This window comes from Drosophila suzukii, chromosome X (genome assembly GCF_043229965.1).
Source record: "Drosophila suzukii chromosome X, CBGP_Dsuzu_IsoJpt1.0, whole genome shotgun sequence".
Taxonomy (NCBI): domain Eukaryota; kingdom Metazoa; phylum Arthropoda; class Insecta; order Diptera; family Drosophilidae; genus Drosophila; species Drosophila suzukii.
In genome coordinates, this window is record NC_092084.1 from 3,188,850 (window position 1) to 3,214,217 (window position 25,368).

Consider the following 25,368-nt stretch of genomic DNA (forward strand, 5'->3'; position numbering starts at 1 on the left):
TGGGGGCGTGGAGCATCAACAATGAAACGCTAGCAAGTGAATTAGTAAAGCGCTGTGCACAGAAACTCCTGCTCCTCCTGCGATTTTCCCGCCCGACCACTTTTCCACCTCCTCCCATGTGAGCAAAGAACATTCATATTTAAACGCAAGCGAAAATGATTTGAATGATGCTCAGGAGAGTGACGAGGGGGGTGCTCTGTTTATAGAGTTTACACTGGGGAACATTAAATACAAAAAAAAATATTTAAATGTAATACAAAATATGAAGAGTTTAGGGAAAGCCTTTATCAATGTATTACATCCTGTTTTTATTACACACTATTTTTTTAATAACAAATTCTTTTAATTGGGTTGAAATAAAAGATGCTCATAACTTCCTTACATTTAAAGAATATTTTATCAAAATATTTGCAAAGTACGAACCCGTTAAACAGAAGTATTAAAATTTGTAGCACATATTCTTAGTGTAGTGTAGTATCTTTAAACTGTTAAAAAATAATTTGTTTTTAGGAAAAAATTGAGTCCTCGAATAGTTTGATTATATCTTTTTAAACTATAATATTTTTCCCAGACATAACTTCCAAAAATTAGTTTAACAATTTTTTTCAGTGGCCTGAGGCTTCATTTTGGCTTGGCTTGTTTTTGCACGCCCCGCCAAGCAGATTTGACCTCGCGTTCGCCCGGAACCCCCATAACCCCCCCTATAGCATATAGCATATAGCATACAACCTCCAACATCCCCGACTGTGTGTCCATGTCCTATCTAAAAGTTAATCATGGCAACCTTTCATTCAATGCAGCCTCCTCCGACTGTTTGGCCTGCGTAAATAAAGTTGGCCGGCTGCCCTGCTCGGGGATTTTTAATCAGCCTGCCGCATGTGGCACGTAGCAGGTTGCAGGTTGCAGGCTGCAGGTGGCAGGTTGCAGGTTTTCAGGTGCAGCGAAGGTCGCCAGACCCACGGCTCATGTAAAATAAATTTAATTTGTGCAGCGTATGAAATTCATGAATACATTTGAGGGCAACGAAAGCCGAAACCTGAAAGCCCGTCGTTGATGTGACTTCATCATCTGTGGCCTAAAACCTCCGCCTCTTTTGGTTTAATGGAGCTTAACAAAAAACGTGCACCTCATTTCATTCCCTGAATTTTCTGGTCTCTGGGTTTCTGTTTATTTCTAGAAAATGTTGGGTTTTTTTTAATAATGTTTTATTGGCTGATCAAAAAATCAGCAAAAAAAATATCTCTGAAGTATTCTTGAAAATAATGTGATAAAAATATTTGAAAGAAATTTATTTATATAAAATAATCCTTTTCCCTGAAAAATCTTTTATAAAAAATTCTTTTTTTCTGGTGCCAAAAATACAAAAACCAATCACTTTTCCCCATTTCATTGTACAATTTCCTTGAACCTACTCATTGTTGCTTTATTAGTTGCTCCGCATTTCTTGGCCGTTTCTTGGCTGCCAAAAAGTGTAAAAGTGGAAATCAATGCCGGAATACACAGGACGTGCATTCAATGCCATTTTCCTCTTCGCTTTTCGCCTTTCACAAAAGGGAAATTGTTTGCCAGCTCAGCTGAAAATCGCTTTACGCGATGGAGAACAAAAACAGTGAACTGAACTGAAGTGAAGTGAGCTGGAGTGAAGTGAATACTCTTCTTAGGGAGTTTGGGGGAAAAGGAAGGCCAGTCGGGACAAAGGACGAACCTCGTTAGCGGTTGGGGAAATGCCCCAAAAACAACCCACACATGTGCAAGTGAGCAATTGTGTAATTGTGAGCCAAGAAGTCAGCTCAGCTCAGCTCGGCTCAACTCCCATTTTTCCGCCCCTTTTCCTGCTGACTCAACCTTCAATTGACACCTAATTGAGTCACAGATTGAGGGATGTGTCGGGCAATTAACGATCAGGACTGCTGGGCAGAAATAAATTCAACAATTTGACGCACTTAGAGCCAGTCAATTAGCCAAGCTCCTGCCTTAATTAGTTCCCAAAACTTATGTCTAATGGCAAAACTATGCTAAAGTCTTGGCCTCTAGCAAAATATGCAGGAAGAACAAAAAAAAAATGAATATAAAGATGGCAGCGCAGCTCAAGTGCACATTCAGAGGAAAACGGAGGAAAATGGGGGAAAAGCCGGCGGGACGGGGAGGGAAAATTCCACGAAAAGTTGAGAGCCAACTATGCCTGGTATTCACCGACCCGGCCAATTGTTGCTGAAAGCCTGGCTAAAAACACGGGGGACACGCGGCGTATGCGTAATTTCATTCCTCACAAACGACAACGGGACAAAAGGACAAAAGCAGCTGGTGTAGGCAACTCTGGATAAAGAAAAAAAAACAAAAAGAACAGTTGACATCCCTGGCATTTCAGGCCGAACGAAATGCTTCAAATACATTGCTCCCCCGCCTCCTAAACACACAAAAATAAAGCTGCAATCCTAGCATTTCCCTCCAAACTCAAAAAAGGGATTCAATTAGCAGGACGAGACTGGGATTTATTTCCTGATGGGCAAAAATGTAGATAAACAATTTACGCCAATTTCTGCATTGTTGGCTATCGTGGAATATCGTCAAAATCATAAACCAAAATAAAAGAAAGCTATGAGAATCCAATTACAATTTGGATAAATTTGTAAAAGGCTGATCAATTTAATGGCATTACTAATAATTTAGTTAGTTTTTTGCTTTAATTCTGATTTCGAAATTTTATTAGAATGGAATGCGTGTACTCAAATTTACAGCACAACATATCTTGTTTAATTAAAAAATGTTATATTTTTAAATAGTTATCAATTTACAAATATCTAACTTTGTGTTAGCTAGAATTTAAATAACTTTTTTTAAACTAAAAATCAAAGAGTTTAATATTAGTCTGCAACTGCAGTATTATTTTAACATTTTTTAGTAAATTACAGTTATTAACTGCTGTTTAAAATAAAAATCAAAGAGCTTAATTAAAGTATTTGAACCAAATAAGTAGATTACAATTGAAAAACCATGCCAAAATACCAAATAAACTCCGACTATTGGTCTGCAACCACACTGTACCACTGCACACACAACTAGATGAATCTGTGGAATTACTCCACGATTATCTGCAGGGCGAATTTGGCCAGGACCTAGACTCCCCTTTTTGGCCCAAACCTACTGACTGACTGACAGGCAACACAATTTTTGGCCCCTAACCGAGTAAGCGAGCGTGCAGAGAAGTGCAAATTCATGCAAAATTTTATTAAAATCAGCCCCAGGCGCCCGGTGAGGGGTTAAACTCGGTGCTGCCGGCAGTCTCGAGTGCCAGGCACTAAGGGTTAAAGAGGGGAGGGGGGGGGGGGCACTAAGGTCTAAGCATAATTCAATCAATTGCACATGGCAAGTGGGATAAACAAAGTCAAGTTTTCACATTCTGTGCTTCTGTTGAATAACCGCAAATTTTCAATTTTCAATTTTCAATTTTCCGTTCATTAGAATTCGTGAATAGCACAAAGTCGTGGCAAAACTGTAATCCCCCGCCCGCCGAAAAGCGCAGATTCAACATCCGCCCACATTTGGCACATCCTACATCCTGCATCCTTCACACGGCAAGCGGAAAACTCGGTAAAGATTTCACAAATTGGTTTTCAACAAAATGAAAAATTCATATACGTGCGCCGAGCCCGAATTCTGGGCTCTCCCTTAATCGAAACGAAAGGCCGCAAAGGTCGGGCAATAAAGCAAAAGCAAAAAAAAAAAAACTTTGGATTGGGTGGCATAAGAAACGGAGGCCCTCCGAACGAGGAGACCTGTTGAAGGGCGCCGTCAGCGGGACTCCAACTCCACTCACCATTATAAATGTCTGAGGCCGTGGGAATGTGCTCCGGGTTGAATCGGTTCTCCAGATACGACAGGATCAGATTCGTCTTGCCCACGGCTCCATCGCCCACCAGGACGCACTTGATCGAGGGCTGCGGGGGGCTGCTGACAGCTGCAAAGGAAGTGATTCATCTGGGTTAATAAAGGCCTTCAATGGAGTTCCGGATTCAACGGGTAGCTCAAGTGGATACAGCTAGGACATCCACATTTTCACCAAGTATTCTACTCCATTTATGTAGAAACTTAAGTAGATTAATTTGTTCTACAACTAAAGGTATATTTGTTACTTCTTTTAAAAATTCTGATCAATTTAAACTACTTCTTTAATACGACTGGACTAATATATTATTTCTCTGTCGGATTTTTAGTTTGTTTGCATTTAAAAATATTTATTTTATGCTTTAACACAAATATCATAAATCATTCTTTTGAGGGTGTCAATTCAAGGTTGCCTAAAAGTATGCAATCAAAAAAGATTTTACTACCGAATTCAAAATAAATGTTAGCATACTCTTTAAAAGTTGTATTCTTATCACAGTTTTGTTATTCAATTTTAAGTATTTATTATTACATTTTAAATATTTTGTATTAAATTGTCAACACTAATAATTGAATTCTTGAGTTAAGATCTGCCTTTATGATTTATGATTTGTAATGGAACCTGTTTTCCTATAAAGGAACCCTCGAACTTTAAAAACATATTTTATATTTAATAGCAAATTCCTGTTTTCTTGAATACCACAACCGATTTCCTTCTGCAGACAGCTATCTCAATAAATCTGGAAGGCAAGTGAACTTCCTCGGAGAAACTTTCACCATTTCTTTTTTTTGGGTTCAGCTGGAGCGGCCCTAAATTGGCAACCACTTACCCTTTTTGCCACCCTTTTTTCCTCTTGTCTCGGTGTCAGCTGTTGCTGCCGCAGTTGTTGTTGTGGATGCTGCGGTTGTCTTCTTTGATTTACGCTTACGCAGTAAGAATTTGGAGCCCTTGCCACTGCTGGCGGCACTTGTGTCGCTCAGCGATTGTTGCTGCAAAAATACAGAGGAAAATCAAATTAGGATTCAGGCACAGAGACAAATTTAAGATTGATACAATCACTGAAAAACTATGTATGTGTAAATGAAGGCTGTAACATTTCACTCGGATGCATTTAGATTTCCATCAAAATTTGATTATTTCCGAGCCGCATTGCGCATACGCCTGGTGTTCCTTCCAAATTTGTCAAGAGTGGCAATTAAATAATGGAAGCCAACAGATTGAGGCAGCTGTGTGTGTGCGTATGAGTGTGTGGGCCACATAGGTGTTAGCCATTTTGCGAGGGTTGGCTGGTGGCCGAGGGGTTTTGGGGGGTTGAGGGTGCCAACTAATGCCTAGCGCGACACTTTTGCCTCGCCCGACTAATTTAATATGCACATATAAATTAGTCAAGAAGACAGCAGCTGCTCTTTGGGGGAAAGGTGGAGAAAGTGGGGGAAAAACAGGAAGACCGAAAGGAAAATGGAATGACTGACAGACGAATAAAAATAGCTGGCAATGTTGCAAACATTGGAATTGAAGACACTTTCTCGATTTGCGGGCCACTGAGGTAACATTGCGTATACGCCACCGACTGACATTCTACGTTCTGCACTTTACTCGAAAGTTCCTCGTGTTTGGAGCATATATTACCAGTCCGAAGTTTAAACAACCCTTTAATTATTTATTAAAGATTTGTATATATTTTTATATAAAATTGCCTACTGATAACTTCTCGATTTTCCTCCTTGGCAGACCTTTTCTGAATTTTCCCTTCATTGCCTCTCAATTTACCATTCAGCTTTTTTTTCTGGCCAACAATCATTGCACTAGTCGAGTGAATAAATAATTCTGTTTATTGATTTATTCAGTGAACAGAGAAAGGGCAAATACAGTGTAAGCGATTTCTTTTTTTTTTTTTGAGAAACAATTTAACAATTTAATTTATGAGCAACAGTTTGCAATTATTTCTATTTGTTTTTTGCCGTTGATTAAATCAAATCGTTTTATGGCCAACAAAATCGGCACTTGAATTAATAATGGACTAAAGAGGAGCCTTAAACAGGAATTCGACTTGAAGATACCTATGAGTATATATGTTAGGACTGGAAAAATAATAGCGTATTAAATATATATGACCTTAAAGCAAAAGAAAAACTGGTATTTTTTGTATCCCCTATTTAATTTTATTATATAATCACCCAACCAATATACTTTAAACAGCCTGGAAAACTTTTTCCGCTTCTCCGCACTACATATTTTCCCCAATTTAATTCTATTTAACTTTGATGATAGCCAACGAGCACGATAAATTTTATTTAAGTGAAGTGGCATAAAAAATGGATTTAATAATTGCAGAGCAAAATGGATTTGCATTTAAATCATTTAAAGCTTTAAATCAGTTCACTTTTCTTAATGTATTTATTTATTAGCTGCTAATGTAGAAGCACTTGCTTCTCGAAATTGTTGCCTGTCCATCATTGTACAACTGGCAATTACAAAAGGACAGGAAAAACCGGGAAATAGAAGGCCCTTCCTGTTGTCCCAATATTGTTCCCGTTCAAATGGGAAAACATATTTGCCAGCCGCTATCTAAATCAATATCTAAATTGCTCTGCGTTTTGTCGTTGTCAACTTGAGAAGCTGAAGCTTTTCCCCAACCTTTTCCATTTTCCCCTCCAGACTTTTCTATCCTTTTCGCCTGCCATTTTCCGCTTGTTAGGCGATAATATCGCATACAAGCACACGAAAGTGAAACTTAAAGTTTCTGGGGAGGGGTGGATGGAAAATGCCGGGAAAGCAAGTCGAGAGCTCAAAATAAAAATATACACAATCGATATGTATGGCACTAAGGCCAAAAAGGTTTGACCTTTTTGGCGGAATTGTAAAGAATAGCAGTACAATCGGTCAATCTGGCAATTAACCTTTAGGGAACAAATTACAAACTACGGCTTTCTACTCATTATCCTGTGCATTATGGCCATAATTTCTCGCTTTGATCAAACTTTTCCGGCGCATTATGCACAGCTCTCTATCAGGATAAATATAAAAAAATACATATACATAAACTACATAGCCCCCTTTCAAATTAAATTAAAACGTCTGTCTCCGGCTCTCTTTCACTCAACTTCCTCCTTAAGCTGACTAAAAATAATTCCTTTATTTTTTGCCCATTTTGGTACATAAAACCGAAAGTCAAAGCCAAGTTTCTCCTCTTGACAGCAACTTTGCTCGCAGCCAAAAGAAGGAAACTTTGCCATGTGCGTCTTAAACTAAATAAAGCCCCCCTAAAACCCCCTTTTAAGGTCCGGTCATGTCAAAACCCACTCCCCGGGGCTGGGGAAAACTTCACTCCTGGTCTTTTGGTCATCGTAAATATGCAACTTTTTAATAATTTCATTCGCCATCGCTCCTCGTTGCGGAAAATACTTATGTACTTATAATTTTATTTCCAAATGGTCCCGCAATATATTTTCCTCCCTCTGCCTGTAAAAGTTTGTCGCTTTAACCCTTGACTTTCACGGCATTTTTTGTGTCCCTTGAAATCCCGTGGGGACCTCAAGTTGAGCCAAATAATTGTTGAAAAAATATTGGCTGCCTCGCTGCGGGTTGTGGCAATGTAAATAATCATTTTTTCTTTAACCGAAAAACTTTTTACCCCGACTGCTATTGGCATATATACATGTACATAGTTTTCGAGGGTTTTATGGAAACTCCTGCAGAGACAAGAAATAACTTTGGAGAACAGGCAAATGCAGCCACAATAAGAAAAAGGATTAAATAAATCAAAAGTGGAGAAAAAAGGAACTCCTTTTAGCCAAGATGGGTGTTTTTTTTTTCACGGAAAGGGGAAGTGACTTCTGGCTTTATTCAAAGAGTTACTTCAACACAAAATTAACCAAACAAAACCAACCAACAAAAATCTAAAAGTATTATTATAGATAGTTTTAAAACCAATGATCTTAAAATAATAATTTTTTTACACATTTGAAAAACAAATTTAGTTAAAAATGCTTTTTATTTTTTTTTTTCAAAGGTAAAAAATTAAATCTGAAAAAATGTATGAATTTCAAGGCAAACAAAAAACAATAAATAAAAAATGAACAATAATATTATTTCAGAGAGTTCCAATTTTAGAACATTGAAAATAAAAGTTTGTATATTTTTTGAACAAGTTAAGTTAAGAATGCTTAATAAATGGCTTTTTTTCGAACGGTAGTGCCTATTTTAGAGGACAATAATCAACTCCATTAACATTAAAGCAAACAATCAATAACCTTACTGAAACAAAGAGAGACAATAGAATCTGCTGGCCAACTTGTAACCTTTCGGCCGGCATTCGTGCTGTCATCCTGCCTTCCTTGGCCATTAAAAGTTTTTGTTTTGGCCAGCATGTAAATCATGCTTAAAATACAAGGACAAGGCCACTTTGTTGGGGTGTGAATGGAGGACACTAAAGCAGTAAACTTGAAAAATGGGTCAAAGTTTCCTATGCATGCGAAATGAAAGCATCTGAAATATATTTTAAGCAGGGAAATAAAGCAAAAAAGATGTATATTTTTTTACCCCTCAACAGAAATGTTCGAAAAAGTAAGCAAACTGTTGACAAGCCGCCGCATGAATTGTAATTTACATGTTTGACAAAAAAGAAAAAGGAAAAGAAAGAGATAGCTAAGGAAGATTAGAAAGGGATGGCCTGAGAGTACCATAAACTCTGGCAAGGGCAATTGAATAAATCGCCAGGGGAAGTGCTAGGCGCCTTAAGTCCCCCTTTTCCGAAATCCCCACATCAAAACTCTCTCAGGGGACCAAACTTTTAAGGGAAAAATCGACAATAATTTTTGTTAAATATTATAATGAAAATGTATGGACGAAATGGGAGGGGAAACTTCGCTGCACAAGAAATTTCAATTGAAATTGATGAATTTATTATTTACGGATTATGGTGGGGCATGAAAATATTGGAAATTGTTCGCCATGCATGTGTGTAAATTCCTAATTATTGTCAAACTCAATTGAGCTGTAGCAAAAATAGAAATACGGAAAAAAGTGAAATTAAATCCAAGCTTTGCCCCGTATCGACATAAAATTTTACTTTTTGCTGGCCTCAATTTTTGGTATTTTTACTTTGGCACACTTGAAAATATTGGCCATTTCGTCAGCTTTTGACAGATGGTATAATTTACTGTTTTGCGGTATTTGGCCATATTTACCTCGTAAACTACAAGTGAAATGCCTACAGTGCGCGCTGTTCGTGATTTTAAAATTCTAATTTTCCAGCTTTTATGCTCTTACATACTCTTATGAAACGTACTGTGTGTTTGTTTTTGCCTGGCAATTTTATTGGTAACCTCGTTTTTTTGTTGCCTTTGTTTTGATGCAACAGCAGCAGCAACTAATAAAATTGCGGTCTATTTAATGGCATGCCACTTATTGCCTCAAAATGGGGGCGGGAACTCAGCGCCGAGGGGCGTGGCGCGGTTACTACTAAAAGCACAACCGCAAAAACCGAAACTAAACAGCAGAGCAACAATGCCAATGAGCAAAATTGCTCTACGCCAAAATGGACATGAAATTAGTTTCTATTTCTGGCCAAAACTCCTGGCTGCGAAAAGTCAAAGGGGGTGGAAAATTGAGGGAGGGAGTGGTGATAATTTTATTATTACGCAATGTTTCCCAGATTGATGTGCGGAAAAACAAAGTCAAAGGGAATTTAATTAACAGAAAATCATTTTAAATATTAAAATACAGCTTTTTATAGGCTTGGTAGTCATTCTGTATTTTTCCTAAATTTAATTTGGGTAAATTTAACTACTTACAAATTTCCACAAACCTATAAACAAAATTTTACCATAACGTTTAACAAAAACATTAAAAAAAAAATCTGACAATTTCCAATATAATTGTTTTTTTATACCCAAAAACCATGTCGTAGTATGAAAAAATCAAATAATTGGTGTATACAGATGTTGATCGTAAAGTGATACTTAAATATTAAACAAATTGTGTGTAATGCATGTAGTTAAATATTAATTACTTTAAAAGCAAAAAAAATGAAACAAGATTGAAAAAATCATATCACTACCCAACAAAAACCTAATGAACGTGTGAGTTTCAGTAATTTAATTTGTGTTTTATAGTACGTTTTTAAAGTCTAAAAGCTAAAACAGAGTTTTTTTTGTCCCAATGACATGAAAAATTATGAAAGGTTGCCATGTAAATCACTTGTAATCTAGTTTTTTTTGCCACTCCTGTGGCCGCATTACTCATACGCCCCGTTGCCGAGCGTTTCCACCTTTTTACTGCAGGTGAAACCTCTTTGCATTTATCTTGTTTTCCGTCGCTGGGTTTTCCCTTTTTCCCCAGCTGCCCGAGAGTATGCAGCGAAAATGAAAATGGTCCTTGGCCAAGTTAATTGGCTTTGCGGACGTTGGCAATTAATAAATGCAAAATGTATATAGACGATCTCGGGAAACGCGGAAAATTCATGTTACAACCGGCGAACGCCTTTTACTTGTTGCAGCTTTTTCGATGGTGTGTTTTATTTGGGTTTATTGTTCAGGTGCTCCCCTTTTGTTTGTTGATTTTGGCGGCTTAAAATCGGGCCCAAAGGCTGGGAAAAGAAAAAAATCAACTGGGAAAATACAGCCAGCAGGCGACAATTGCATTGGAATGACAGCGGCGGCGGCAACATTGATGTCACTTTCTTTGTTGTCACTGTCAACAAATTGGAAAAGCTTTTCTCCGCCCAATTCCCTTGCAGGAAAAAGAAAACCAAAAAATATTAGTCTGCTGTGGTTGCTGTTGTTGCATTAGCGCCACCGCAGCGAATTGGTCAATTTCAATCAATGGCCGAAATGCATTCACGAATCGCAAGTGCAACTGCAACTGCAACACTAATACAAAACAACAAAAGCCGCATGCGGCAACTGCATCGAATTTTCAATGACAAACAGACATACTTCAATGGCAAAGTGGCATAGGGAAATTGTCTAAAAATAAAAGTTTAAATGAGCAAAAAATAAAATACAATATAAAATACGTATAAAATAGTATAGAGAAAATATGAAAAATATGGAAAACGCATGGACGTACATTTATAAATATTATATTTCCAAATAGTCATCGGCCCGAATTTAAATATTTGGTTTTAAATTTCCGAATCGGAAATGGATCGAAAGCGCTTCACTAACAAAATAATACAAATGAATAGCCGCTAATAGAGAAAAATGCATATTTATTGATATTCAAATGGTGGAATACATTAAACTAGAAAGGCAAGCTTTAAGCCTTGAACTTTCAATTGAAACACGTATTTTTATTGTTGTCGATTTAAATAAAAAGTTTCAAAATAAAATACTGATGAAAAATGGCATATGCAGCGTAATAGAAATCTGATAGGTAGATAGATATCTAAATTCAAAGATCGTATTAAATTTCATGTTAAACCCTTGGTTTAAGTTTCTTAGACTAACTTCATTTGTTAAATTAAAAATTGTAATATCTAAAAACAATAAATAAAAACTCACTGGACGAAAATCTTAGCCGAAAATGATTAAATTAACATAGCATTTTTGGATTTACTATATTTATTTACTTGAAGCAATAAAAATAAATGCACCAAATGAACAACTTTAAACCAATTTAAAGAACTTTACTCTAACAGAGAAAAGGACGTATAAACATTCAATCCTTAGAACTGAAAATCTTTAGAAATCACAAGCTTTTTTATAGGAAATTCAAGTGGACTCAGGTACTTATTCAGCTCTTATATGCTCGTGCTCAAAAGGTACTGAAACATATTGCAATAATAACTAAGCCCTCGAATTTGAAGATTTGCTGGGGGCTTTCTCTGCTCCGATTGCTGCAGTAATGAAGGCGAAATCGCAACTAATCCCGCAATATCTGTAAGCCTTAACCCTCCCTGCTGCTGCTACCTTAACCCATATGCTGCCACGGCACATTGATTTGGCATCTGGTAGCAAGAGGAACGACATGGGGCTTAAAGCGACTTTGAGAGACCCGCTTGACAGTTAGATAAGTTGCCAACTGGCAAATGCAACATGCAACACGGCAGATTAACCTGCAATCCACAAACACACATCTCCCCCCCCCCCCCCCCCCCCCCCCCCCCCCCCCCCCCCATTTCCCTGGTCTTTCTACCTTTCGGATTTGGATCCGTATCTCTGTAGGTCTGTCTTTCCGTCTGGCTGTCTGTTTCGTGCTGCGCTCTGTGTCATAATTAAAAATTCAGCAAATTACACATGCAACGACTGCGATGACAGCGATGTAGTGGGGCTATCGCCTTCTCACTCGAACCCATCGAAAAGAACACCCGAGGTTGCAACACTAGCAGCTTGGAATAAAACTGATTTGGCAACAGAAATAACTCGAATAAATGGATCCCAAGTATTAAAATATCTTTCATTGGTTTTATATTAGTTTAATTTATATACCTTTATTTTAGTTTATTTTATATTCAGCCAACAAAGGTCAGGAAAAATAATTGAAATATTTGTTTAACTATAAAATAATCCAAAATAATTGTAAAGGTTATTAAATTCATTCTAAAAAAACTATAACATATAGTTAAAATATTTTTATTATCAATAGGGAGTGAAATTAATTTTTGTAGAGTAAATTCTTTAACAAATAAAGAAGGTTTTGTTATACATTAAAAAATGCTTTTATTAAATGCTTGCTTATTTTGAGCAGTATAAAACTTCTTTTATATCTTTGTCCGAGAATTAAGCTTGAAAAATTGTATATTTTTTTTATATTTTTTTTTAAAGATCTTGAACATATAGATGCATTTTTTAAATATCAGTAGAATTTAAGTATTTAAGTTCTTAAAAAAAAAAATGCTGAACAGAATGGAACTTTTTTTATATCTTTTGCGTTCTGATCAAGTATCTTGTTCTAATGTCAGCCCCCACTGTCCGTACATACGGATCCATAAGTGTATACCAACCAGTCTACCCATCTCTTTCGCTGTGCAACTCTGAAGATGAAGACCCCAATTTCGCACTTAACCGGCAACCGAATGCCACAGCCAACCCACTCGTGTGGCAGATGTCTCGCCGCAGCACCCAAGAGTTGGATATACATATCCGTGTGCCCCGATCCTCCCAGCGAGGGGCAGATACATAGATATGCATATGCAGATGCATCTGCATTTATGCCAGCCCATCAGGTTAATTAAGCCCACTCCCGGGGACAAAGCTCGGCATTAAGATTGCCCAAATGGAGCTGGCTCCAGCGGAATCGTATCAATCCGGAAACTCAAGTTCCCAGAGACACCACCTTCAACTTTCCAGCCGAAGACGGGCCATAAAACTAAAAGTAAACTCGATGTGGGGACTTTCGGGGCAAACATTTTAATCAAATAATGCAACAGGCGGTGGGTTCGAGGGGGTGGTGCTATCGGTGGTGTTGCGGACCTGGTCCAGATGCGGCATTAAGTGGTGTCCAAGTGTCCGAGTGTCCAAGTGTCCCAGTGTGTTTATGTTTGCCCCATGCATTTGTGTGTGTGGTCTCATGGTCGCTGAAACCGGCTCGGTTGGTCAGAGAGCCCCTCGGCTTTTGGCCAGCCAGTTGGTCGCGCCAGGTTGCATTTTACCTGTCCACCACCTCCGCCACCAGCAGCACCACCATGACCACCACCCCCTCCCCTTCCCGCTTAAAACACCCCCATCTGCACCACCGATTCGCAGCTTTAACTTTGTCAGACAGTGCGACGACGCGGGCCAAAACAACTTAACTATGTGGCAACAACTTTGGTAGTAACAACCACTGCACACAGAAAAAAGGGTAAAAACAATCAAGAACTTGAAAACAAAATAGCTGGAGGTCTGAATATACATACTATGTTACAGCCAGATTACAAAATATATATGGAATTCAATTTACTTAAGCCCATTGTATAATTTTATTACTAACCAATTTAAAAATAACTTATTTAAACGACATTTGAATTTCCAAAATAAAATAAAACATATTTGTATACTTTCTATAAATCGCGGAGTGAGAATAAAAAACTTTACAAAAAACCCAAAATATTAAACGATCTAAAAATACGTTTCGTATTTTTTATGCCCTGCAATTGCATTCATTTGACGTGAATGTTTTGCTCAGTGCAACAGTGATTTCAATTATCCAAGTTGCAACAGACGACAACATTTGCAGCTGCGGCAGACAACGAATTTTACTTGGATTTTTGTTTTCAGCCAGTGCTTTGCTTTGCTTTTTGTTTTAAGCTGAAAGGTAAATTGATCTTAAGTGGCATAATTTTCAATGCAATGTTAGACCAAAACAAAGAAAGAACAGAAAGACCATAAGTAAGACAGTCTTAGCAACAACAATCAGAACAGCAACCGTAACAAGCTGAATAAAACTGGTAAATCAGCAACAGTGTACACTGAGCTACAGGTATTTAAGCCTTTTTCAAGATAAAAACAGTTTGAATAACTAATAACTAATTAAATATTTAATCAATTGTTATTATTTATTTTATTTCCCCTCTACTGTGACTCATAAAATCACTGACTCATCCATCTTTTGTTGCTTTGTTGGGCAGTGTAATCGATATTGCGCTACTTATCAAATGCCCATTGAGCTTGCAATGCCAAAACAAAATGATTCTCATTGTCCCACTCCCCTTTCTCTGACTTTGTGATTTTTTACGATATATGGTCTATATATATCTTTATATATGCATATATGGTCTGGTCTGTGGCCGTGTAATCGAAGACGACTTTTCGCAATTCAATTGGATTTTATGCTATAGAACAGCAACAAAAGTTGTTCGATTTTGCTCGTTTTTAGACCGCAACCTTGTATGCCTTATAAAGAACACACAGTATATAAAGTGGAGCTGACCGAAAAACCTCCAGAGTGTCCTTAGAAATATCACAATCGTTAGTTGAATTCGTTTTATATTTAGTTTGCCAACTATAAGCGAGATATTTATTTGTTATTTTGGGCGATCTAAGATAGTTTCTAGTCTAGTTGCCCAAGTATCTTAACCTCTATTTCTATCTCCATGTATGCATATATGGATTTTATGCTAATCCTCTGCCAATCTGGGAAAGTAGCGTAATTAACGCAGAGATTGCATGTATCTGTATCCAACATGCACCCAGCTTTCTCCAACAATTTCAGCCCCTTTCTCCGCCCATTTCTCCGACTCGTTCTGTTTCTCTCTCCCTCACTGGGATCCTAGTAAAGTTTACCCAAGTGTCGACGTAGAGTGCCTATCGCCCCAAAAAATAAAAACAAATCTAGAGGTTTTAAGAGAAAAACAAATGCAATTTGGTAAAACGAAGAGTATTATAACCTTTAAAAAAATCCAGCAAGCAATGATATTACAGCTGCGCCATAATATATTCATTAATTTTATTTAAATGCCAATTTAAAGTAAAATAAATCCCATTAAATTTGTATAATTAGTACAGCCATAAAAATGATTTTCGCAAGCGGCGGAAAAGCGAAAAAGTTGCAGCAGAAGAAGCGGAATATCTGTCCGACAATTAACCAACTTAAGTGTAATTACGAAATTTTCTTTTTCCTCCGTTTCAGTTTCTACTTTTGTGGTAGCCCCCCGGCCTCCACTTTCCACCATTTGGCGACTTTTGCGGTTCTCGATGGGCGGGAAAATGCGGGGAAAAGTGTGGAAAAGCGGTGAAAAGTAAGCTGGCTGGGAGTTTTTGGAGTGGTGTAAAGTGCATTCACATCAGGGTTAAAACATTCATTAGCGTAATTTGTTTTTTAACTGGGCCTAGGCACATTCGAGCAAATTTGTGGTACTATAGTCAAACCGATTTTCATTGGGAGTATTTAAATATCTTTACAATTTTTTGCTCTATAATTCCTTTCAGATTACTCTTCCCATTTTTTATTTATAGCCAAATGTAGTTCTTCATTTAATTATATTTCCTCAACTTTTCAGTGTTCTTTACTATATGTATTTCATTGATCCTTTCACCTTGTCGTCATCTTGTAGTTTTTCCTCATTTCTTTTACGATCCCCTTTCATCCTTTAATTGAGAGATTTTTGGCCACTCCTTCGCTACTTTCGCTCACACTTGCTGTTCATGAATTAATTTCATTATTAATTTACGAAATGTGTTTTAATCCAAGGGATTCCTTCTCAGTTCTTCCTGCCAGCGTGGGAAAATGAAGAGAGAGCGACGTGACGAGGTTCTTACATTTTATTTGTGCAACATTTTAATTTGCTTGGCTTTAATGGGCCAAGATGGTTGCACAACGTCGGGAAATGGGTGGGAAAATCGGAAAGGTCCTGAAAGGCCCTGCATTTCCTGCTGCTGAAATGCTGGATGCTGGATGCTGAAATGAAAAGCTCAACCCGACAGAGGCTCAGACATTGACGGGCTTTGTCTTCGCATGGGTGTTGTACCTATATAGTGAGAGGATTGTTTTCCCGCCGTCTGTTTAACCCATCCCCAGTGCCCTTCTACCCTTCTGTCCCTTAACCCCCCGTTGACCATCTTTCGAGTCCGCCAGGTGTGCGAATAGCATCTTCTTCTTGGCCATTATCAAAATAGACAGACGGCCCAATGCGAAGTGCTGAAAGCAGAAAGCAGTTGCAATTTGAACGGCAGCAGCAGCAGCAACTTGTGTTGCTCCTGCAACAGCAGCAGCAACACCCACGCCAGCAGCAACAACGGTAAACTCTTAAGCCACCAAAACAGAGAGTGCAGAAAAAAACAAGGAATACTTAAACAAAAAACAGCGAAGAAGAGAACAACAATCGATTGTTTAAGTTTCGGACCCTTCCAAACGGCTTGCATGCTGTGAAGTTCTCATAACACATCCCAAACAACCCACTTTGTGTGAGAAAAAATACACGAAAATCAACAAAGCAAAGGTTTTTCCAGCTTTTCTACAGACCTATACAGTTGGTAAATTTGTTGCTTCTGCTAGAGGCGACTCTATTATTATATTGTCCTAACATGACAACCTTGGAGTCTTTAATATATAGTGGTTTGTGGCAGTTCTATATGATGGAAGGTAATTTGTTGAACAAAAAATATTTATTATCGTAGAGTAACTATACGTTTTCTTTCTGGCAGTCCTATATGATTGAAGTTAAGAAATGTATTATCAATTTGGTATTTTTAAGGTTAATCAATCTAAAATCCAGGTTTCAGGGTGACATTATCTTAAATATCTTGAATAAATTCGGAGTATTATTTCTGGCAGTTCCATATGATAGACGTTAAGTAATTTGTTTTTAAAGAATAAAGGAAAGCCGCAAGAAAATTTGAGTATCAATTTGATAATCACATGGTTAGCTTCAATACTAGTTCAATCTATTGGGATAAGAAATGTCAACTTACCAAAGGACTACGGCTAATCACAGATTGTTGTTGCTTCAGCTGCGGGGGCGTTGGGGGCAGTGGATTGCTGCCATAGTCCGTGACCTGGTCCTCCGGTGCGATGCCAAAGATGAAGGGTCCACTGCCACGCCCTCCTCCGCCGCCTCCAGCGACAATGGGTGACGAAGTGCTCTCCGGAGCAGGACGACGCATGCAAAAGTCATCCTCGAAACGGGAGGGATATAGACTGGTATGGCCCGAGTTATCGGGATAATATCGGGTGGGCGAGGAGGTGGATGTGGTGTGCGAGCTGCTGCAGTTGCTCGAACTGCTCGAGATGACCTGGTGGTGACCCCCTCCGGCGGAGGTGGTATTGGTGTTACCAGGCATCATTACCAGTCCCGTCTGTCGATCGAAGCAGAAATCACTTGACTGAGCCGTCGGCGAGGGTGGACTGCCATAGGGATACCCAATGTGGGGACTCTGCAGGTGCTGATTGTACTGCTGGGACAGGGCATCGAAATCGTTGAATCCATGCAATCCCTTGGCACTGTCCCGCTTCTGTTGCTGCACATAGGGTGAGATGTAGGTCCTTAGGGGTGGCAATGGTGGTGGCAGTGGCAGATTCTGCTGCTGGGGGATTCCCCCCGATTTGGTTCCCTTTTTGCCAACACTCATCACCGTGAGCTGGGGACGGCGATCGCCCAGAAGCGGTCTCTGGGAATTGTTGTACGGATGGTTGCGCTGCATGCAGGTGTCCTCGTAGTCATCCTGGTCCTGATCGTGATCGTGATCGTGATCCTGATCCATCAGATAGGTGGCCTGCAGGTGCTCGTAATACTTGAGGCTCTTCATATTCGCATTTGGGGGCGGCAGAGGTGGTGGTTGTTGCAAGTGCTGTTGCTGCTGGTGTTGCTGCATTGTGGCAGCCAGTGGTTGCTGCTGCTGTTGCTGCTCCTGATGTGGCTCCTGGTTGGAGTCCAGGACCTCGAGGCCACCACCACCCCCAAACAGCTTGGCCAATTTCACAGTCATCTCTCCTCCTGCGTGCAAGTTGGCAAAACTTTTTCAATTAAAATGTTGCCCAATGCCAAAAGACAATGACAGTTGGGTGGACGACGGACGAAACACACACAAGAGTTTGCCACAATTTTCCACCAGTTTGCGTAGCTGTTGGATAAAAAGAGAAGGAAAATTTAATATATATATTTGCCAAAGAGTCTCATTTATTGGCAGTAAAAATCATATAGCATTTTCTTAGACTGCTTTGCATGTTTTGTGCAGCTGTCGTTGAAAACATTACCTCCTTTGAGCAACCAGTAACGGAAACTGTAATGGGATATGTCAGCCGCAATTGCTACTACAGTCGCCAGAGCAACAGCAGTTGATGCAATTGTTGCAGCCACAGCGGAAGCAAAAAAGGAGGAGCTTGAGCAACTTAAGTTGGCATAAATACAGAAACAGGAACCACAAACAACAGTCGCAACAGGAACTAAGGCAGCAAGAACTCTTCGCCGACAGAAATGGTCAAACAAAACGAGAAACATGAAAATTATTGGAGTAACCATTTAATGACAGAAATAACTAAAGTTTCACATGAAATATCACATAGAACCTTTCACTAGAAAGCACTTTGTAAGCACTATATCCATTTCAACAACTTCACCAACTTTTAAAAACACCTGGGAGAGGTAGAATCAATAACTTCGGTTACATGGGAAATATCAACATTACTTTCCCTTGAAATCACTATTTAAAGATTCTATATATACGGAAAAATCTAACATGAAAATGGGTTACAATTTTTACCCTCGTTAATACGTAAGATTTTATGGTAGAATATTAGATAATTCAACCACAAACTCATAGAGGTATCCCACTTGAATATCGGTATCATATTGCCCAAGTTATGGATTGTAGAAGTGCAGATTTTGGTTCCCATTATGAAACCCAGTGGAAATACTGAAAAATCGAACATGAAAATGGGTTAAAAATGGACCCTCGTTTAAAAGAGAGATTTTGATGCAGAATGTTAGATAATTCAACCACAAACTCATAGAGGTATCCCACTTGAAAATCGGTATCAGATTACTCAAATTATGGATTGTAGAAGTACAATTTTTGGGTTCCCATTATGAAACCCAGTGGAAATACTGAAAAATCGAACATGAAAATGGGTTAAAATTTTGACCCTCGTTTAAAAGAAAGATTTTGATGTAGAATGTTAGATAATTCAACCACAAACTCATAGAGGTATCCCACTTGAAAATCGGTATCATATTACACAAGTTATGGATTGCAGAAGTGCAGATTTTGGTTCCCATAATGAAACCCAGTGGAAATACTGAAAAATCGAACATGAAAATGGGTTAAAATTTTACCCTCGTTTAAAAGAGAGATTTTGATGCAGAATGTTAGATAATTCAACCACAAACTCATAGAGGTATCCCACTTGAAAATCGGTATAATATTACCCAAGTTATGGATTGTAGAAGTGCAGATTTTAGTTCCCATTATGAAACCCAGTGGAAATACTGAAAAATCGAACATGAAAATGGGCTAAAATTTTGACCCTCGTTTAAAAGAGAGATTTTGATGAAGAATGTTAGATAATTCAACCACAAAGTCAAAGAGGTATCCCACTTGAAAATCGGTATCATATTACACAAGTTATGGATTGCAGAAGTGCAGATTTTAGTTCCCATTATGAAACCCAGTGGAAATACTGAAAAATCGAACATGAAAATGGGTTAAAATTTTGACCCTCGTTTAAAAGAGAGATTTTGATGCAGAGTATTAGATAATTCAACCACAAACTCATAGAGGTATCCCATTTGAAAATCGGTATCATATTACCCAAGTTATGGATTGTAGAAGTGCAAATTTTGGTTCCCATAATGAAACCCAGTGGAAATACTGAAAAATCGAACATGAAAATGGGTTAAAATTTGGACCCTCGTTTAAAAGAGAGATTTTGATGCAGAGTATTAGATAATTCAACCACAAACTCATAGAGGTATCCCACTTGAAAATCGGTATCAGATTACTCAAATTATGGATTGTAGAAGTACAGTTTTTGGGTTCCCATTATGAAACCCAGTGGAAATACTGAAAAATCGAACATGAAAATGGGTTAAAATTTTGACCCTCGTTTAAAAGAAAGATTTTGATGCAGAATGTTAGATAATTCAACCACAAACTCATAGAAGTATCCCACTTGAAAATCAGTATCATATTACCCAAGTTATGGATTGTGGAAGTGCAGATTTTGGTTCCCATAATGAAACCCAGTGGAAATACTGAAAAATCGAACATGAAAATGGGTTAAATTTTTGACCCTCGTAGTAAAGAGAGATTTTGATGAAGAATGTTAGATAATTCAACCTCAAACTCATAGAGGTATCCCCAAGTTATGGATTGTAGAAGTGCAGTTTTTGGTTCCCATTATGAAACCCAGTGGAAATACTGAAATTTAAAAAATTTCAACAACGAGAACTTTACCAACATACAAAACACCTACTCAAAAGTAGGAAAAATTCAAATATTAACCATATAACACTTAAAATTAAACCAAAACTCACTGCTTACATATATCAAAAGCAGAAGCTGCAACTTTGACACTCCAACCGGAAACAACAACGTCACCAACGACCAAAGTGCAGCGTCAGCCACATTACTTTCCACATATTGAACAGCAATAAAACTGTCAATTCCATTTATTAAAAGTGCGCAAAGCCCTTGTTTTTTTAAGCCCCACTGCATTTCCCTTCTGTTTAAGACATTTGCATAAAGTTAGAAATGAAAGTTTTAAAAAATAATAATAAAAACGGGAAAACCAGGAGCGGAAGCAGAGGAAAGAAGAAGCAGCCGCAGGAGGAAAAGAAGGACCCACACAGCAACTGTCAATTAAACGCTTCCCCCATTGACGTCATAATAAAATGTCATAAAAAACAAAGAGGCGGACAAAAAGCTATCAAAGAAAATGGCTGAAGAATGCACAATATAGCGAGGGTAACAAAAAATAAAGTTAAAATGATTCACCCGCTGTTATTTTCCAGCTTTTTTCTCAGGTACTCCTTCTATTTTTATTTTACCTCGGCTGCGGTCGTCGCATGGAGCATTTTGTCATATTGCTGACTGCATAAATGACAAAGCAGAGTGCGACTTTTCCACAGAGGGTCGGACATCAACTAACGAACGTCAGAAAAACGGTAGACCAAAGAAAAACTACACAGAAAACTATAAAAAAAAGTATAAAAGAATATGTATATTTTTCACGATCGTTGCGAAAAGTTAAGAGCTTTAATGGAAAGAGGCGACCAAACTTTATTGGGGTTGACCAAAGGGTGCATCAAAAGTTAAATATATTGTGTGTAGTTTAATTGTTCACATTTAATTTACTCAAATGCATTACCAATGAGTTGGTGTGTGGAAAAACAACCTGTTGCTTTAAATCCTGGGATATTCTTTCGTAAATCTCTTTTCAAGACCCTCATCTCATTTTGTCATACACCCAATCCCCCTAATTGTTTCCATTTGTATTTGCTTACTTCCATTTCCCGCCTCGGACTCGATGTATTCATGTCATAAAGTTGACTTTTTGTATCTCCACTGAGTTGTTTCCCGGGTTCTCGGCCCTTGGTTAACATGGTCGAGTGCGTCTTTTGCTTGCCAATTTCCACAGCCACCTCCTCCGTTCTCCATTTCCCCGGCCAGTTGTTGATTCCATATCATTTTTAATTTTGCAGCCAACTCATATGCCCCCGAACCCTCGGCAAACGAGCATGTTGTACGTGGTGCTTGTCAAACAAATGCTACAACAGCAGCAACACTGCAACGAGCAGCAGCAACATCAACCATGACAAACATACAGCAAGAATAATAATAAAAAACAGAGCCAGAACACAGAACAAAACAAACAAGACTAAATTGAAATTGCATCAGAAAACAGGGATAATACAAAATGTAGGTGTTAAGCAGTCGAAGAATTAATACCCTCCACACTCCCTTATTAAAAAGGGGGGAAAATCCCTATTTAAATATTCCTATATTCACCTACTGTACATATTTACGTAAATCTTTTAAAATCTAGTAAGTTTGGTAATTAAATATAGCTACAATACCCTTATTTTAAATCTACCTAATTAAAGTAGAACTAACTAATTTTAGTATTTCAATAATTACTTTTCCAATTTAACTATTTGTTGTAGTAAAAAATGTGTCATTCCTTATGGTAAAAAGCAGAAGAACTGAAGAAGACTAACCCCGCAGGAGGAACACTGGCCTATAAAAATAGTTAATAGTTAACTTTGGTGTCAGGAAATACATTTTTTTTACCTTGGCTGGCTTAGTGATTTATATTGTAGTATAAAAATGTAAACTTAATATAACAAATCCACTAACAAAAATTATTTAATATTAACGAAGGTACTGAAGGTATGATATAGATTTTAGCCACTTCCACCAATAATAAGTTTTGCACCACTGTGCACTTTGAACAATTTCCAGTCGAGGTGGAGAAGAATTACCATGGAGAAAGTGGCAGGAGAAGGGGAGAAGACAGAGCGTGTCATGCAGAAGATGCAACAACGGGGAAAGATACAAAAAACAACAGACACTGGAACGGGTGAAAAACGCTGTCCAGTCTCGTCGACTGCAGTTGATTGTGTGGCGCAAATGTTAATGAGACAAAAAGATGTCAAGGATAAAAAAGGGCAGTAGGTGGGGGAAAATTAAGAGGAGTATCTGCAGGATGACGAAAAGGAGACAGACGTCGAAAAAGTGCCATTGAAAGCTGACTTTTTAACGGGTCGCCAGCCAACCCATTTGCCATGATCTCTTCCTGCAAATAAGCCAGGCTCTTCAGAAAACACCACCTCAATTTCCCCCTCTTCAAGTCCTGCCCACTTGTGCGTCTGCCAATAATTGCATTAGCCAGAGAAAATGGGTTCCTTGGCTAGGGAAAGTCCAGGAATGCAAGTAATGTTTTGCTGCTAAGTAAGGTTTTGTTTAAGAAATGTTTTGTATATATATCAGCATCTACATGGTAATCTATATCAACATATGTGTGATTATCTATAGCTAAATGAATACTAAATTAATACCTTTATCATTATCTATATCTATATCAATATCAAAATCTATTTGAATATCTATATGCATATATATATTAATATCTGTACCATTGTCAATATCTATATTTATATCTATATCAACATCTATACAAATATCTTTATCAACACCTATATTTACATCAAAAGGAATACCTTAACTTAAACCTAAAACTTAATAGTTTAAGCTGCATTTTTTGTTCGATTAGCTATCTTGAGGAGCTAAATGAGATATCGCCTGCCAGATGCCTGAACTGGATAATCACTTAGGTGATTGGCTGCCCATATCCCTGGGGACCCGACCATCTCCTTCGTCACTTAGTTGCACATGATTCGATAAACTTTCCGCTTTATGCAGCTGCAGGGAAACTAAAAGATAAAGTGGGAGCCCTGGCTACCGCTCATCTTACTTTCCTGCTTCTTCTTTAGGCCCTGACCCTGGCAATTGGCTTACTTTTCCCTCTCTCTCACCTTTTTCCCTTGGCAGCCAACGAAACTTTCCTTGCAAATTCTTTGACCAGTTTGAGCTGCTGTTTCTGTTGGCCCTGTTTCTCTGTTTTCTGTTGCTGTCTCATGTGGCAGAGACGTGACAGGAAATGGCCAACAAAACAAAGGGGGCTAAAAGGGAATAAAGGGGATAAAAGGCAAGTCTTAGTCAGTCAAGTGCAGTGCAATGAATAAGTTCCCGCAGCAAATTAGCCTCGTAAATTAGCAAGGCGCTCAAGAATAGGCAACAAATCACTGGCAGAGGAAAAAACTGGATACAAATAGAAAAATGAACTAAATTGAAATACTCGGAAAAATTAAAGAATAAATGAAAAAGTAAAAATATTATATTATTTTTTTTGACTCGCATTTCAAATTTAATGAAAGTATTCGAAGAAATAAAATGAATAGGTCAAAATATTTAAGACTTAAAGTTCATAAGCTAGCTGTATCTATCGAAATTCCCTACTTTTCCCACTGAACATGTGTATTTTCCCCTTGGTTTATTTTATGTCTTCCCCTCTTCAGCTTTAAATTTTCCGCTCGTCATACCATATTAAGCCGCTTTCCGTTCACTTGGTAATCTGGTGAATGAAACTGAATCTGCCAATATTATGCACTCATCATAATGCGTCTGCCGATGGTCTTTAATTTGTATTCATTGTTATTATAGTCCCCGAGTATACACAGAATCTGAATGAACAATGAATATTTAATGAGGGCAATGCGCAAAAATGGGACCCTTTCGAATGGCAATCGAGAAATTCAAATATGATTTTCAGCTAAATTATTTTGTAATAATAAATTGAAGGACTCAAAATTTTAATCTACTTTTTGGGTGGCCCTGCATAATGGATGGAAACTATTTTGTGGTAATTGCAGGTCGAACATGCATGTATCTTAATCTGTGACTTGTATTGTATCCTTGTATTTGTATCTCTGCAGGTGTAAAATTTGAACAAATAAATCTGGGAACCAAACCGGTTTTCAAGCCCCGCATCCCTTCGAGAACAATTGAGCAGTTTTGAGAGCAGGTAAACGCTTCAAGAACCCCTACAAATTATGAGATACATTTCGAGCAGAACCCTATACACACATATATCTATTGGATACAAAAAAACAATAGAGAAGCGCAACCAGCTGTTGTTCCGGATCTTCACTATATATACATATGTGTGTTTTTCTTTGTAACCCAGCAAATTGATTTGATTCTTGGCCAGCAGCTGCTTTTTTGCTTACTCTATTACTATTATTATGGATTCTTTTCCATTTGATTTTCTAAGCGTGTGAAACGTTTCCATATTTTTCTGGATTTTTTTGCAGGTGCTCTGTGTGTTGCCACAACTAAATGTCACTGCAGCAAAAGTACAAGTACCTTGCAGATACAAAACAGCTTCATGGCTGGGTAAAAACAGTAAAAAGAGTAAAAGGAAAAGCAAAAGGGTGTAGAAGATATTATCGCATCACGCGCATCTACAAAATGATTTCACACAGCAGACATTAACTTGCTCTTTCATTATCGGCACATCATTATAGAGGCAAGAGTTTCTTCTTCGTCGGCGTTGTCGTCACA

At 38.1% G+C, this 25,368-nt stretch overlaps 1 protein-coding gene across 2 annotated transcripts in view; it reads right to left on the reverse strand.

Annotated features, from left to right (window-relative positions):
- The window catches only part of RhoU, a 56,716-nt gene that overhangs the window by 3,972 nt on the left and 27,376 nt on the right, over positions 1-25,368 (reverse strand). For both annotated transcript variants that reach the window (XM_017081240.4, XM_017081239.4), the window contains 3 exons: positions 17,221-18,369; positions 4,716-4,875; positions 3,818-3,958 (listed from right to left, as the gene is read on the reverse strand). In XM_017081240.4, the coding sequence (XP_016936729.3) occupies positions 3,818-3,958; positions 4,716-4,875; positions 17,221-18,234 (1,315 nt within the window). In that variant the 5' untranslated portion in view covers positions 18,235-18,369. The remainder of the gene's footprint in view (positions 1-3,817; positions 3,959-4,715; positions 4,876-17,220; positions 18,370-25,368) is intronic.